The sequence below is a fragment of the Artemia franciscana genome, chromosome 11 (assembly GCF_032884065.1).
Source record: "Artemia franciscana chromosome 11, ASM3288406v1, whole genome shotgun sequence".
Lineage (NCBI taxonomy): Eukaryota > Metazoa > Arthropoda > Branchiopoda > Anostraca > Artemiidae > Artemia > Artemia franciscana.
The window spans coordinates 38474347-38490426 of NC_088873.1; the positions used below are offsets into that span (position 1 = coordinate 38474347).

General features: G+C 34.4%; 1 protein-coding gene across 1 annotated transcript in view; it reads left to right on the forward strand.

Moving 5' to 3' along the window:
* Positions 1 to 5319, forward strand: part of LOC136033194 (rhophilin-2-B-like) — a 140510-nt gene extending 135191 nt beyond the window's left edge. Inside the window, exons 10-12 of the mRNA XM_065713905.1 lie at positions 286 to 512; positions 2959 to 3138; positions 4566 to 5319. Of these exons, the coding sequence (XP_065569977.1) occupies positions 286 to 512; positions 2959 to 3138; positions 4566 to 4910 (752 nt within the window). The 3' untranslated portion in view covers positions 4911 to 5319. The remainder of the gene's footprint in view (positions 1 to 285; positions 513 to 2958; positions 3139 to 4565) is intronic.
* The last annotated feature ends 10761 nt before the right edge of the window (positions 5320 to 16080 follow it).

Consider the following 16080-nt stretch of genomic DNA (forward strand, 5'->3'; position numbering starts at 1 on the left):
AATATTTATATACTAAATATAAATACTCCGAGCATAGAAAGTGTAATAGCGAAGGGAAACCCAACTCTCGGAAACATTATGTCTTCAAAAAGGGACTTGTTTCATCCCCCCTTCCTATGAAACGTATGTTGCTCCCTCATTAAATCTTCGGCGCGAGAAGATTGGACCTCTGTGCATATTAGGAAACAGAGCTTGTAACGATGAAAAACCAAATATAATAAACTTTAGACTGCTCCACAGCTGTAACTGAATTAAACTATATTTTCAAATGAATTTTTCTTTCAGCTGCCACAAAATTTCAACTAACCCTGGCGCCACCTGACTTTGCTCAATACCCAGTGTCTGACCTGTTTAGGCGACTGGGACCTGTTTCGCTTTTCTCTGCCAGACATCGATGGTCAAAGCCAAAACTTTGCAAACTGAATAAGTTGTCGGATCAAGGTTTTGGTTTTAGTGTTAAGGGAGAAGGCCCCGTAGTCATTGCCGGTGTCGATGGGGGATCCCTAGCCGACGTGAGTAGTATTTATATCTATAATCAGGATCATGATTATTTTTTATTTTATTTTAGTATAGCTATATCGCTGAAATTTAGTATGATATATGTTACGCTAAGTTAAGTCATATAATATTGATATTTAGTTTACATTTTTTACACCTAAATATTTTTTAGATTATGGTTGTATTTGGATTATTTCTTTTTCTGTTTTACTATAGTTATATCATTTGAATCTAGCATAATTTATGTTAGACTAAGTTACATTTCGTAACATTTACGTTGACTTTACATATTATACGTGTAGATATTTTTTTAGATTATTGTTGTATTTTAATTATGTTTTTTTTCTGTTTTAATATAGCTATATCACTTAAATTTAGCATAATTTACATTTTACCAAGTTAAATTATATAATATTTAAGTTTAATGTACATGTTTCACATGGAAAAATTTTTCAGGTGCTATCATAGTCGTATTTATTTTGCTAAACTAAATTTTTAATTAATAATTTGTTGTTATTTATTTACTATTTTACTATTTCAGCTACCAGTATCTTTTATTTCATACTATTTCTTCAACATATATGTTGAAGAACATATATATATATATATATATATATATATATATATATATATATATATATATGTTTTTAACTACGTAAAACTTGCGAATATACAACATTCTTCACTGTCCGATTCTCTGTGCATATAAATAGATTGTCAGGTTTACCGACTCTTGAACATGCAACATATAATTGTCCATGGAAAAAACAATCCGTATTCAGATCTATACCGCATTTTTCTAATGATTGCCCTTGAGTTTTGTTGATGGTGATTGCTAATCGAATATCCCCTGTGTCCCCGTCGTCATTTATGTATCCCCCCTGTACCCCCCCCCCCCCGGTGTCCCGGTAGTCATTTGTGTCCCGGTGTCCCGGTCTGTAATTTCTTTTTGAGTGTCCCGGTCGTCATTTATATTCTCTGTGTCCCGGTGTCCCGGTCCCCGCGAGCCTGTTTTCACGTTGCTCTTGTGATTCCTCGGCACGCTTTCTTTTGGCATTGTCTCTTTGAGCCGCAAGCCTGTTTTCACGTTGCTCTTGTGATTCCTCGGCACGATTTTTTGGTAATTTCTCTTTGAGCCGCAAGCCTGTTTTCACGTTGCTCTTGTGATTTCTCGGCACGCTTTCTTTTGGCATTATCTCTTTGAGCCGCAAGCCTGTTTTCACGTTGTTCTTGTGATTCCTCGGCACGATTTTTTTGGTAATTTCTCTTTGAGCCGCAAGCCTGTTTTCACGTTGTTCTTGTGATTGCTCGGCACGCTTTCTTTTGGCATTATCTCTTTGAGCTGCAAGCCTGTTTTCACGTTGCTCTTGTGATTCCTCGGCACACTTTCTTTTGTTACTTTCTCTTTTAGCCGCAAGCCTGTTTTCACGTTGCTCTTGTGATTTCTCGGCACGCTTTCTTTTGGCATTATCTCTTTGAGCCGCAAGCCTGTTTTCACGTTGTTCTTGTGATTCCTCGGCACGATTTTTTTGGTAATTTCTCTTTGAGCCGCAAGCCTGTTTTCACGTTGTTCTTGTGATTGTTCGGCACGCTTTCTTTTGGCATTATCTCTTTGAGCTGCAAGCCTGTTTTCACGTTGCTCTTGTGATTCCTCGGCACACTTTCTTTTGTTACTTTCTCTTTTAGCCGCAAGCCTGTTTTTACGTTGCTCTTGTGATTCCTCGGCACGATTTATTTCGGCAATTTTTCTTTGAGCCGCAAGCCTGTTTTTGCGTTGCTCTTGTTTTGCATTATCTCTTTGAGCCGCAAGCCTGTTTGATTCCTCGGCACGATTTGATTCCTCGGCTGTTTCTTCTGCCATTGTAGGATTTATTCGCACGATTTGATTCCTCAGCTGTTTCTTCTGCCATTTTAGGATTTATACTAAATATTCTCTTTGAATTGCAAGCCTTATATACTTATAATGACGTCATATACAAAGCCTTATATACTTATAATGACGTCAAATTATAATGACGTCATATGCAAACCCTCAAACAAACAAAAAAACATACATACAACTTATTTTTATATATATAGATTTAGGGAATTCAACCACAATACCATTTGTTTTTATTTAGTTGGGTAGAGTTAGTGAGGTGACGTCATCATTGGTGCTGGTGATGTAGACACCGTGCATTCTCCCTCTCCATGCATTCCCAAACTATAAAGGCTTTTTAAATGATTTGAATCTTTTCTTTTCTTTTATATTTAAGAGTATTCAAATTGGAGTCTGTGAAAATGACGTCATTATTGGTATTTTTTATGTACACACAATGACGATTATCACATGGAGATTTTTATTAGAAAGGCTGCATTGCTGTATTAGATGTATTAAATGTTTTTTCTTAATGATATAAATTTTATATTTTCTTTTTTTATTTAAAGAATTCAACCCTAATTCTGTTTGTTTCTATTTAGTTGGGTGGAGTTTGTGAAGGCGATGTCATTATCGGTATTGGTGAGGCAGACACACGTTGGTCGTCACATGAGGATGTTGTTAACAGAATCAAGAGCTCTGGAGATGTTTTAACCCTTCGATTAGTTACACCCTTAGATAGGACGGGATACTTCCGCACCGACACATTGCCCAATAATAAGGTAAGCTTTTTTAGCCTAAAAAGTACCAAGCCCAGGAGCGGTTCCAAGGGGGTTAAAGGCGTTGAATCCCCCCTAGATTTCTTTCCGACTCGTAAAGACATAACAAAAATGCATATAAAACAAAGTTTTGAAATATATCTCAAATATGGCTGAGAATAAAACAGTATTTTATTACCCCCCCCCCAAAAAAAAAAAAACAACAGTATTTATAACAGCTATATGCAAAACCAGCTAATAGCATATGAAAGTATTTATATATTAAATATAAATACTCCGAGCATAGAGAGTATAATAGCGAGAGGTCCCATGCATAAGGTTATTTAGAAAGACCCAAGTCTCGGAAGAATAGAAACATTATGTCTTCATTATAAACATTATAAAAAAAATTATGTGTTTTCTAAAGTTTTTATAACCCCTCCCCCTCAGGCTGCAGCCTTGACCATGTTATCTTATAAATGTAGCTTAGAGCCGTTGTCACTGAAAACATTATGATATGGTATGACACTTATTATCGGTAAAGGCTCTAGAGGGCCAACATTATTTGAATATTTTGTTCAAAAATATGCGAAAATAATTCTACCAATGGGTCCACCGACAGAGGTCAATTCATTGTGCTTCTACGGGCCTGGGGCCCGTAGACAAACTATAAACACTTAACTAACCACTTAACTAACTTAACTAACTAACTTCAGTAACTAACTAACTTCTAATTCAATTAAGCCACTTAACTAACTTCTTTCAATTTCCTTCATCCAAAAATAGTTCATCAATGTTTTTTTTTTAACGCCAAATTAAGAACTATGTGAATTAATGACATAATTAGTAAAATCTACAAGGCTTAAAATATAACGGTTTCAAGTATTTGATTTTTGTATTCTTCTATTAATGCATGGTATCTCAGAAGTTGTGGTCAAATATATTTTTATTACTATTTAGATATTCTCCAGGTGGAGGGAGTGAGATTGAAATCCCCTCGTCATTCACTAAAAAATTAAGTTTGTACGATTTCACAAAAGTTATAAGGGAAACCGTTTCTAACCAATTTCTTCCTCGCCCTAGCCCGTCTTCTTTATAAAGTTTCGAGGCTACTTTCAAGTTATCATTACTAATTGTACTTTCCTCAAATTTAGTACAACTCTGGATATGCTATTAAAAAGAGGCATAAACTAGATAAAAAAAAAAACAGGTTTTCCAAATTTGTCGATTGTGACTTGAAATCTCTGCAAGGGGGTTTTCTGATGGGCTGAATTTGGTGTTGTGATTTTCATCTTTGTTACTCATTCTTTTCAGGGTCTTCCTCCCTTTTTCGAAGAACGTTTTCATGATTTTAATATAGTGATGGGAACTTAAAACTAGACCTCAGAGATTCCCTTTTATAAACGAGGTTTATCACGTTTTATTTTCTAAAAGATGTTTTCGTTTTTTAGGGACGAAAGCCTTTGGCGAATCAGCCAACCAAATACGACTTCTCCTGCTCCAAAACTTCAACAACGAGCTCCAGTAGCGGTGTGTCCTCCTCCGGAAGCAGAAACCTCTGTTCTCCAACCTCAAGTTCAACCTCTTCCTATAAACCTAGAGCTAAGAGTGAAGATAGATCTAAAAATTCCCGATACAGTGACTCCACTTTGGATAGGAGTGCTGACTCAACATTATCTAGTCGTCTAAAGATGACCTGGACCTTGTTTAGAAAAGGGAAAAAAACTGAGAGGAACCTGGGACAGTCCAAGGCTTACTCAGGCGGACTCTATAAGAGTAGTATTACACTAAGATAAAGAGGACTTGCTTACCCGGATTGTTTTTGAGGGTTGTTTTTCGTTAGAGCCTTCTGAGATGTGTTTGATTTAATGCTGTATTTGTTTTCCTATATAATAGTTTAATGAGGATTTTTTCGCGGTTTTGAACTTCTAATCTGGCACTGTCGCCAGACCCCCCTAAAAACAGACCAAGTAAGGATTTTGTTATTCTTAATTTATTTTTAATTTCTGTGTTTATTATTTTAGTGAAAAAAAAAATAAAAGGGCAAAAAATCTTCTTTTTATAAATTTGTTTATTTCTAGTCTGAATCCATTTTATCCTTATGCATAGTGTCAGTACAAATTCATATGGGATTTATATATCAAAACGCATATGCGTATCTTTAAATGTATTTCTATCTTTCAATATGTTGTGAACTAGTGTAAATATCTGTCTTTATTGTTATAATTTGTTATATTATTTTTATTCAATTGTGCAATTTCTTTTTAGATCACACTGCCATTCAATTTATGATTAAACTGAAATGAATATATTGAAAACAAGTCAAACTTTTGAAAAGACAGTAAACATTGAAAAAAAAATTACAACGAAAGTCTGAATATTTTGGTTTAACACCTCGAAGCTTTTATCAACGGAAAAAAATAAAAAAAAGGTACGAAAAAATGAAAAAGTGAAAAAGCAAAATCACACGTAAATAAGTTGATTAGAAAAAAATAAAGGGATCAAAAGAAAAACTACCAAAAATGAAACAAAACTTGGATTCCATAAGATTAGTAATATTCTTATGAAAAGTGATCAACCCTCGATGAGGGTGTTCACCCTAATGAACGGTTGAATTTGCCTTCACCTAGTTGTTAGTCTAAACTTAGTGTTTACGATTATTGTTATTGTTTGTCTTTCATTTATTTAGGCATTGTACATAGATTTTGTTATTAGATTATACTATTGCAGAATTTACATTTAATAAATTTAATTTATTTTAATTCGTTTACTCTTCAAAGTCTATTTCATTTAAAACTTATCCCACCTTATATTCTATAGTTTTTTTCTTTGTGTAATTCAGTACATATAAGTAGTAAGGAATATATTCAGGCTTTATTCCAGAAGTGCCAATTAGAGGGAGGGGGAAACGGGGGAGGACATTTGAACTGTATTTTGAAAAATGCATATTAGATATTTTTATTAAAGAAAAAAAAGAAAAATACTCCCTCCCTTAGTTTTGAAAAGTAACTTTTTTGTATCTTATAAGAAATAAAGAAACAATCTTTGTCCTCACCCCATATATTTTTTTTTTTTTTTTGAATTGGCACTTCTCTTTTATTTGGCTTGTATAATTCGTATTCGTTTATTTATTTTTGGTTGTGCCATATTATATTGTGTATAAATATATTGTAAAATGTGATTATTATTAAAAGTGGTTGGAAGTAAGTAATTCTTTTTATTTGAAAAATCGACAGAACGTTGTCAAGGCAACGAGATTTGTTGCAGTAACCCTTTGTTGGCTTCACCAACAAAAGTGTCGCAGGAGCGTTCAGGATTCTGAGGCTGGGACTAAAAAATAATTCACTCTAATTTGCAGCCAGCTGAACTTAAAATATATATATGTCATGTGTCCAGAAAGTATAGGGTGACTGATAAGAGTAGAAAACTGGTGCTATTGTGGGCAAAAAACCATCAACGCCATCTAAAGTCTTGCGAACAATTTTATTTTTTATTTTAATTTATTTTTTTATTTTTCTGTCAGAAACTGAAAATCAAACATTTACTACAATTATACTGATTAAATTAATTATTCTTATTATTAAACTAAAAAAAATGGAAAGTCTCGCCAAACACTAGATGGCGTTGATAGTTTTTGTCGACATTTGCGCCAGTTCCCACTCTTATAAATTAACCATGTTCTTTCCTTGTGGCTTTAAATGAATGAAGAATTTCATTTCCCACGACAAGACATACATTATACAGGAAAAACATACAAAACAGAAAATAGACAATGATACCGCAAAGCGTCTCACAATTCATTTCCCACTAAATTCCTACGGGATATTTCTAATCTTTTGTGCAGAGTGGTATACGCGTCAGGTATAAAATAACAGCTATTGTTATTGTTCTAGGGATGTAGACGCATGAGGAGTTTGTGAAGTTGGAAAAAGGCACGAACATGTTGTGCTTCTATTTGTACATATTTCACATCTTTTTGTCTAAAAAAAGGGTCCAAAATGGAGTGATTGCTAGTGTATCTGGTGTATGTATTACAGAAACAGCTGGGCTTGAATTTACGAAGCTTTCGAAGACATATGCTTTCAGTAAGCTTTCCGAGCATAAGTCCACAAACTAGGTAGCAAAACCTGCAATTGGTATTGTGTATCTTGGTCTTCCTGTTGGTTTCGACCTTAATTCGACACGTACTCCGTTCGTAGATGACTTTTCCAGGAAACAAGTAGAGTCATCTACAAACGGAGTACATGTCAACTTAACGTTAAAACCAATAGGTAGACCAAGATTCACTATACCAGATGAAGGTTTAGTTTTCTTGTTACTTAGTTTTACATATAAGCTAAAATTACTTCCTTTACGATTGAAAACAAGAAACTCGGTTTTATTCTCATTGAAAATAAGGCCAACTTTCTCATATAAATCTTTCAGGGCACAAAAATTCTCTTCAAAACAGAAAAACGAACTACTTAAATTGAAAATATAATCCGCATAATTCAATAAAACAGATCTGGACCATGATATGGGAAGCTAGATTAACTACTGAGCTTCAACTACTCTGTTGTTGTATAAATATGGTGAAGAGATAGTTCCTTAACGAATTCTATTTTGGACTGGGGTAGCAGTGGAGGACATTTTTGACCCACTTGGTAGACTGGTCTTGAGTTTTTTTTTTCATACAAATGACGGAACGCCAGAATCAGACCATTCTTCAATACGGTCGTGCGGCTCTATACGATCAACCTTGGGGAAAAACACGCTTTTGTGATTTTTCTTCTGGCAAAATATTAACTCCACATTCTTGAAGACGGTTGATCTTGAAACCTCTACAGAAGGGTTTCTTGATACAATGAATCTGATGGTGCGATTTACGTCAATAAGAATTACTCAGGTAAAAAAAGATTCATCAATTAGTAGCCAACATGCCAACAAGTATTGCAGTAATAGGGCTTCAGTAGCAATGCGAAAGACCAATTTATGAATATAATGTCTTTGAACACAACCCTACCTGAATATGCAACTCAATTTCTTCAACATTTACTCCAAGATAGATGGCAGAGATTTTGAACTTCCCTGGTTCTTTTTCCAAAGATTTGATTTCGAAAATGACTGACATGAGCCTTTAATTTCAATAAGTACACCCTTCGATATGAGTATCGTTGCTGTGTATTTAATAGAACGATGGCTCAAGTCAAGATTCCTTGACTTTTAAGAGACGTTTCGCTTCTGTCTCAAAAATCTCAGCTCGGCTTAATGAATTTTAAATATTTGATCACCATGAAAAGCCAATTCTCGTTTTATCAAAATTCTGTTTTTTAGAGTTTCTGTTACTATTGTGACGAGTCGCTTATTACAGTTCGTTACCACGAACTGTGTGATAAAGGCTTAATATATACAGTCTACTAAGTTTTAATCTGTAAATAATGGTTGAACATGATTTAAAACTCTGAAACAATCGAATGCAGTCACTAAGGCTCAGTGAAAGATGACGCTTTTTATACGTAGTAAATATAACCTATTTTGCCCCGGAGATCGATATGTAAACTTTCAGTTAAAGTGTTCTTTATTGGATTAATACTTTTTCTTTGGAAAACTTGTCTTGTGGAAAAAGTTTTTAAAATTTCTGTTCGTTTTTTATTGACATAGTCTTTTTCATGGAAAAAATAATATTGTATATGTTTTCAGTTTTCTTCTATAAGTATTCACAGTATGGGTTGCTATTTGTATGTTGGAAAAACTTTTTCAACAATTTTTATCCTGACAAAAACAAGTATTTTTTAATTTAATTTCATAGCTTCTGAAGTTGAACTGAAAAATAAAACAATATCATTCCCAAAAGATTCTATCTATGCTCTTTGACAATCTTGATACACTTACACTCTTTTTATTTATTTCAGTTGTAAGAGCAGAAGTAGTAATAGTAGTATCCCCCAAAATTTCAACTTATACCCCCGGTCGTTCTCGGTATATTGCTGAGTTGTGTTATTGGCAACCATAAACTAAACGCCTTCTCCTTTATTTTAAAGCAAAATTTAGTTTTAAAGCACAATAGCCCAGTTGCATAATTCATTGGGTTGACATGCCTTATACCTTATATCCCTAAAACATAGTTCCTGGACCGTCCTAATGAACAAAATGGCTGTCTCAATGTCAAATGTCAAATTTCAATGTCTCAATGTCAAAATGGCTGTCAATGTTGAACAAAATTGCTGTCTCAAAATTTTGACTGGATGCGTTTGGAAAATGAATGGGGAATGAGAGAAGGGCTGCTTATCCTCCAGTCTCTTGTTACTCCTAAAAAGGACACCAGACATTCGCGCTGTAATTGGAGTGCAAGGGGGAGGACTTCTCCCTTCTTATATCTAGTAAAAAGATTTTAAACAAGTAACAACAAAATGACAACATTTTAAATGTATTTGCTTTCAGTAAAGTGTAAATTATGTTCTGGTTTTGAGAAGGCAGGCGGGTTGTCATCCCTACTCATGTTAATTTTTGCACGTTTTGAGTTTGACTTGGTTATTTATTGTATGATTTAAATAAACACAATACGTCTAAAATGTTTTAACTTTTTTGAATTTAATAAACTAAAAACTATTAAGACTTTAAGGAATATATATCAGTATATGTAAACTAAAATGACAATCCACAGCCATTTTTTTTCAGTAAAGTGTAATTATGTTCTGGTCTTGAGAAAGTAGAGGGGTTGTCAAAGACATAATTGTTGCCCTCAAATTACTTTTGACTAATAAAAAGGGCACTAGCTCTTTCAATTTTCAATCGAATGAGCCTTTTTTGAAATTTCTACGACAACAAATAATCATCTCAAAATTTCTATCAGATGCATTTCGGGGAAATACAAGGTTTGGGAGGTAGGGTTATCCACCCTCCAATCACTTTGTATCTTAAAAAAGGACACTACAACTTCTGATTACCAAGCCAACGAGCCCCTCCGAAGTTAATACGATCACCCCTTCTATATATACCCTATATTCCCCCAGGGCGTAACTTACCTTGCCCTGAGGGCTGTAGGGTGGGGTTGTCACCCTCAAAGACATAATTTCCGATCTTTTCAATTATGTCGAACATAAAGGCTATCTCTAAATTTTGATTAGATGTCTTTGGGAAAATGGTGGGCATGGGAGGGGTTTTTTGCCCTCCGGTTACTTTCATCTATTCTAAAGGCATTGGCCCTTTCAAATTCCAATCAAATGAACTGTCTTGCAAGTCACTATGACAAAAAAGCCATCTCAAAATTTTCTATCAGATGCATTTCGGAAAATACGAGGTGTGTGCGGAGGGGGTATTTACCGCCCGATCACGTGGAATCTAAAAAAGGGACTAGAAATTCTAATTACAAATCCAGTGAGCCCTCTCCAAAGTCTATACGATCACCCTTTCTATATATTCCTTATAGGCCTCCAGGGCATAACTTACAACTCTTGCTCTAAGGGCTTTGAGGGGGGTGGGGGTTGTCATCCTGAAATGCACAGTTTTTGGACCATCGAATCATGTTGAACAAAATGGCTATTTCAAAATGCTTATTGCATGTGTTTGGGAAATGGTGAGTGTGGGAGGGGGGTTAGTTGCCCTCCAATATCTTTTGCATTTGGACAGTTGATCAGAAACGTTTCGGGAAAATACGAGGTGTAGGGAAAGTGTCCATCCTTTGATCATTCTGAATCTTAAAAAGGGCACTGGAACTTCTGATTACCAATCCGATGTGCCTCTCCAAAGTTTACACGACTATCCCTTCTGTATATACGTTATATGCCCCCAGGGAATAGCTTAAAACCCTTGCCCCGTGGGCTGTGGGTGGCTGTCATCCTTAAAGACATAACTTTTGGACCTTTTAATTGCGTTGAACAATATAGCTATCTCAAAATCTTTATTGGACGTTTTTGGGGAAATGACGGGCGTTGGAGGGGGGTTAGTTGTCCTCCAATCACTTTTGACGGTCAAAAAGGGCACTGGCTCTTTCAATTTCCATTTGATACATTTCGGGAAAGTACGAGGTGTGGGAGGTATCCACCCTCCGATCATTCTGAATCTTAAAAAGGGTACTAGAACTTCTGATTAGAAGTTCTAGTGCTCCATATAAACTTAAGAATATTAGAATAAAATATTCTTAAATTCTTGTCATAAGTGGTGTTATTTTGCAATAAAATAAAAACTGTGGTCATGAAGATTATTTTCTTAAGGAAAATCAACCCTTCCCCCCATAGTATGAATACAGAGCGGCAAAAATACTTGGGCCTGGAAGCGCCAAAGCCTTAAATATGGCCCTGCTTGTATCTAGACAGTCTCAAATATTTTGGAATCATTTAACGTCTGAAAAATCTTTAGAAAGTTTATATTTAAAGGATCAACATTTCTCGTTACATCAAAACTATAAATTACAAAAAATTGGAATTCTCTAAAAAATTCAGATTCTTGAATATAAAATATAAAAAATCATTGAAAATTTATTTAAGTCCCCCCCCCCAAAAAAAAGTGTCACACTATCAAGCGCCATGCTAGATTTGATTTGTTTGAATCAACTCGATTACTCACTTAATAGGTGCTTATAATTATTCACGAAACAATTCATTTTTTTTTGTCTCTCTCTCTTATACTGCGTCCTTCAGTTGGTTTTAATTTTGTTGTTGAGTGGTTATAAATGAAGATTTATATATAGTCATAAGATCTTTTCTACCTTAATCTTTTTCCATACTATGTTTCCTTTTTTCATAATGGGGGTGAGAAGAGGATTTTTGATAGCCTGGGGTGGGGTGCCACTGTGAGAGATGGGATTAGTCTATTTGGAAATAAAGTTGAATTGGAAGTTGAATTTCTTTTTTTATATCTATTTAGTTTTCTGTGGGTCAAATTAACCAAAAATTTCTATTTCTTTTTATTAGTAGCAGGTTTGTTCAAGAATACTAAATACAACAAAATACATAAAGAATTTACCACCCTCTAAGTACTTCTTATTTGAATTACTGCTCAGTTGTATATCTTAATACATTTTGGAAGCATATAAAACCCTTACAGGTACTACAAAATAGGGCAATAAGAATACTTGGAAATTTTTTACGTCGACCTTCAAAACTTAAAAATGTTTGGGAAACTAAAACGTTGTTCCTTTCCTTAAATTTGTTAGATTTAAATGATGTACGTGTATTAAATACTTCCATATACATTTTCAAATCCACAATTCTAAAAATTATTTCTATGATAAATCTCTGTTAATTTTACTTCCTGGTTCGGATTATCGGAGGTCTGGGATGTACCGAATTCCTTTTGTAAGTTCTGAAAGGTCAAGGTTTTCGATTAGGTATCAGATACCCTTCATTGCAAACAATTATAAGCTGAATAACATAATTTTCTTTGATCCATCCCAAAAATCTCAGCTAAATTTAAAAAAAGAAATATTAAAGATTTTTTGCTAAAATTTTGATTATTCACCATTGATGATTCAAAACTAATTTATTTGATCTTCTTCTTTGTGTGTTTTGTTTTTGCGTCTCTGTATTTGGGATGGCCTCCCACGCTCCTCCTGCCCGATACTTATTTATTTACTTATCCTTGTTACCTCTCTTTTATGAGTTTCTTTTTTCTATTTTGTTTGTTTTTTGCCGTATTAAATTTGGAATCATTATTGTGATGAGATGTTGATGTTTTTTCTATGGTTTTGCACTGTCCTAGCCTTACGAGCTCTGCTCTCTGTTGGGGCATAATATTGTTTTTGTATTTTCTAAGCTGAATAAAGAAAAAGTTGAAGTAAGTTGAAGTAAAGAGAATACTGAAAAGAAAGCAAAAAAAAGTAATACAACTAAACAATTAATCCTCCGTGAACTAGGAGTAATCCCTAAAATATAGAAATTAAATTTGAAAATGAGAAAAGAAAGAAAAAACGAAAGAAGAAAAAAAAATCAGCATTTGGCCTACTCCAGGTTGCACAACCCTTCCAAACAAAAATACATTCCACCAACCAACACACTCAAAAAGCACTTGTTCCCATCCAACAAAAAATTTAACAAATTAATTGCATTAAATATTTTTTTCTTCGGGGTAAATTGAGAGCGGAAGAAATTCAATTTAACAATTCTTCAAAAATCATACAGCTGGCGACAACTGTTATAAGATTTTTACGGAAATCATATACACGTTTGCCAGCTTTTTCAGAAATTCGGGCAGATTATTCCAAACATTTGGCCCAATATGACGCATCGAAAATAAAGATTCTGCTTTAACGACTTGAGTTGTCCTCACTTTATTAGCGTATCGCGAATGATAATTGTGTATTTCATCACCAGAAGTAAATAAATTTATGGAACACTTAGGAACTAATTTGGAATACGACCTATACATGAATAATGCATGATAAAATTTTCCTAGACCTTACAGAGGAATAATATTTAACTATTAACATATTAACATAATAATAATATATACATAATACATAATAATATATACATATAATGTTTCTTTGCTATCTCCGGTCAACACTCGGAGTGCCATGTTCTGCAGTACACGTAGTTGCTTCAACTGGATTGAAATCGAACTAGAACATATGCTCACACAATAAACCAAATACGGGTGGAAAAATCAATCTCATCACATAATTCGGAAATGTTCCTTAAAGGAAACTTGTATTTACAAAATTATAAAAATTGACTTGTAATGAGATTCTCAGGCCTTCATTGAATCCAGAACTCATAGTTAGTAGCCTGAATGGCCATGATCCATAGGAATTCCATAACAATATCAGCATGAGCCCTAAATCTTCTTTCCCGTCTAGCCCAGCAAACTAAACATCAGCTTTTAGTGAAAATGCGTAACTTCATCGTTGTCAACTGCCCCAACAGTTTTAATTTGCTTTGAGTTTTGCATGCAAGAAAATTGGGGAAAAAATGCCTTCTATTGTGTTTTTTTTTAGCATAGATGAAAATTTTAGCCCAGATCAATGATCATAACTTAAGAGTATTTCTAAGAACCCGTGAATTGAAAGTATATATTTCTGAACGCTCGCAACCAAGCCACAGTTTGCTTACTTTATGATATTGCTATTTTATAAGCCGATGCAAAAGCAGTAAATTTGGTAAGCGAAAGGCGTATTTAAGGTCAGAAACAGATTTTGGCTGCGTTGAAGACGATGTTGCAACGATGGGCTGCAAGATTTTGCACGATCTGATTCAGGGTCAATCTCATCCCACCTTTGTTTAGTCACAAATGAAGCCCATTCTTTAGCGCTAAGAACTAACATCTTTCTGCAAAGATAACTGTTCTTTAATTCATCGTTATTCCAAGATCTTACTGCTCACAGATGTTAGAAGTGCAAAGACATCCACTTTTCTACCCCATGGAACTTTGATGATATACTCATCACTGTTTATAGACTGCTGATCAGAGGAGAATGAGGAAAGATATTTGCAAAAGATCGGCATAAGAAATAAGACCTTAACCCTAAGCTTTCACTTTTATGCATTCTTTGTCAGAAGATTAAGATCTTGGCTGCGTTGAAGACGATGTTGCAACGATGGGCTGCAAAATTTTGCACGAGCTATTGATCTAAAGAATACCCTCACGCAATGACCACAGCCCCTAGTGAACTCTCAGCTGCTTTTCCCCTCTTTTAGCAGCCCATGCTTTCAGCTTTATAGAGATTAAAATAGGCTTAAGAAAGTGAATCAAAACATTTTTGAAAAGGTAACCCAGTAGCAGCTACGCCTAAAACTTACCGAAAATTCCAACAGCTAAGGTCTATGTCTCACGGTAAGTTTTGTATCTTTTTTTTTTTTTTTGCTGTCCTTGCATTAACGTTTCAATGTAAGATACCAATTTTAAGATTATTTGAGATCAGGATTTTTTTCTGTCTGCCCACTTACAATTTTGAAATAAGTTTTACATTTTTTCATATTAAACAAGCCCCATCCGTGCCACCATGAGTGGATTTTTTTTCACTTCTTCTCTCTCTCTCTCTCTCTATTTCTCTATGTACTCTGTGTGAGTTATTGAGGTGTAGTTTTCTCCCTATTGATAAAGGAGATAAAACGAGTTGCGTCCCTGTCTCCTTTGTATATGATTTATGTGTATCATTTCTTGTATAATAAAGTCAAGTCAAGTTGAAAACGTGGAAAACGCAGTAAATTTCCTGATAAGCAAGTTTAGATCATTTTCCAATAAATAGCATAAGAAAATATCATAATTTTCCAGTCTTAAAAAATGGAAAACCTGAAACTAATTCAACGGATAAAAGTATCTTGTCTTCTTCTACAACGCAACAGCTACAGCCAACAGCTGCCTTCTTCTATAGCTACAGCTTGTCTTCTTCTTTTCTTGTTACAAAATTGCATGTTTCAGTATACGACATCATAACGTAGAAATACGGCTAGCATCAATTGTAAGAGAGGAACTGGAAAGGATCACCAGAAAAAATTTGATCCTAAGCAAGTAGGCGCGTCTAATCGGGGAAGGATATTTTCATTTAAAAATACTCTTTCTGGTATTTTCGCAAACAAAAAAATTGCTCCCCTTCCAGATTTGAAAATACACCCTGATCTTGAATTTTCGTGAAATGGAGTCCCTGACAGCAAGTCATCCAAAATTCATTAGGACCAGGTTTCTGACATAGGTATTGAGGTTACCACCTCTCACATACAGTATTAAGTTTTCATTTAACTATTTTTATCATATATATACAATTGTGGGCGTAACCAATCTCTAAGGTTACAAACAAAGTACTAATCCAAAGATTATAACTAACTTAAAATAATTGTAACTGTCACTAAGGTCGGAAAAGAAATCATCATCTCCATCAAGTGTTAAGTTTTCTGACCTATTTTTTTTAATTCACAATTTTTTTTTTCTCCAAACACTTAGAACTACAGTTAATTTGCCTTTCACAGTCGCTAAACTATAGTTGGTTTATTATTACGCCAAAAAAAGAAGTGCTAGATGGCATCGATGACAAGCGGCAATTTTTAGAATAGA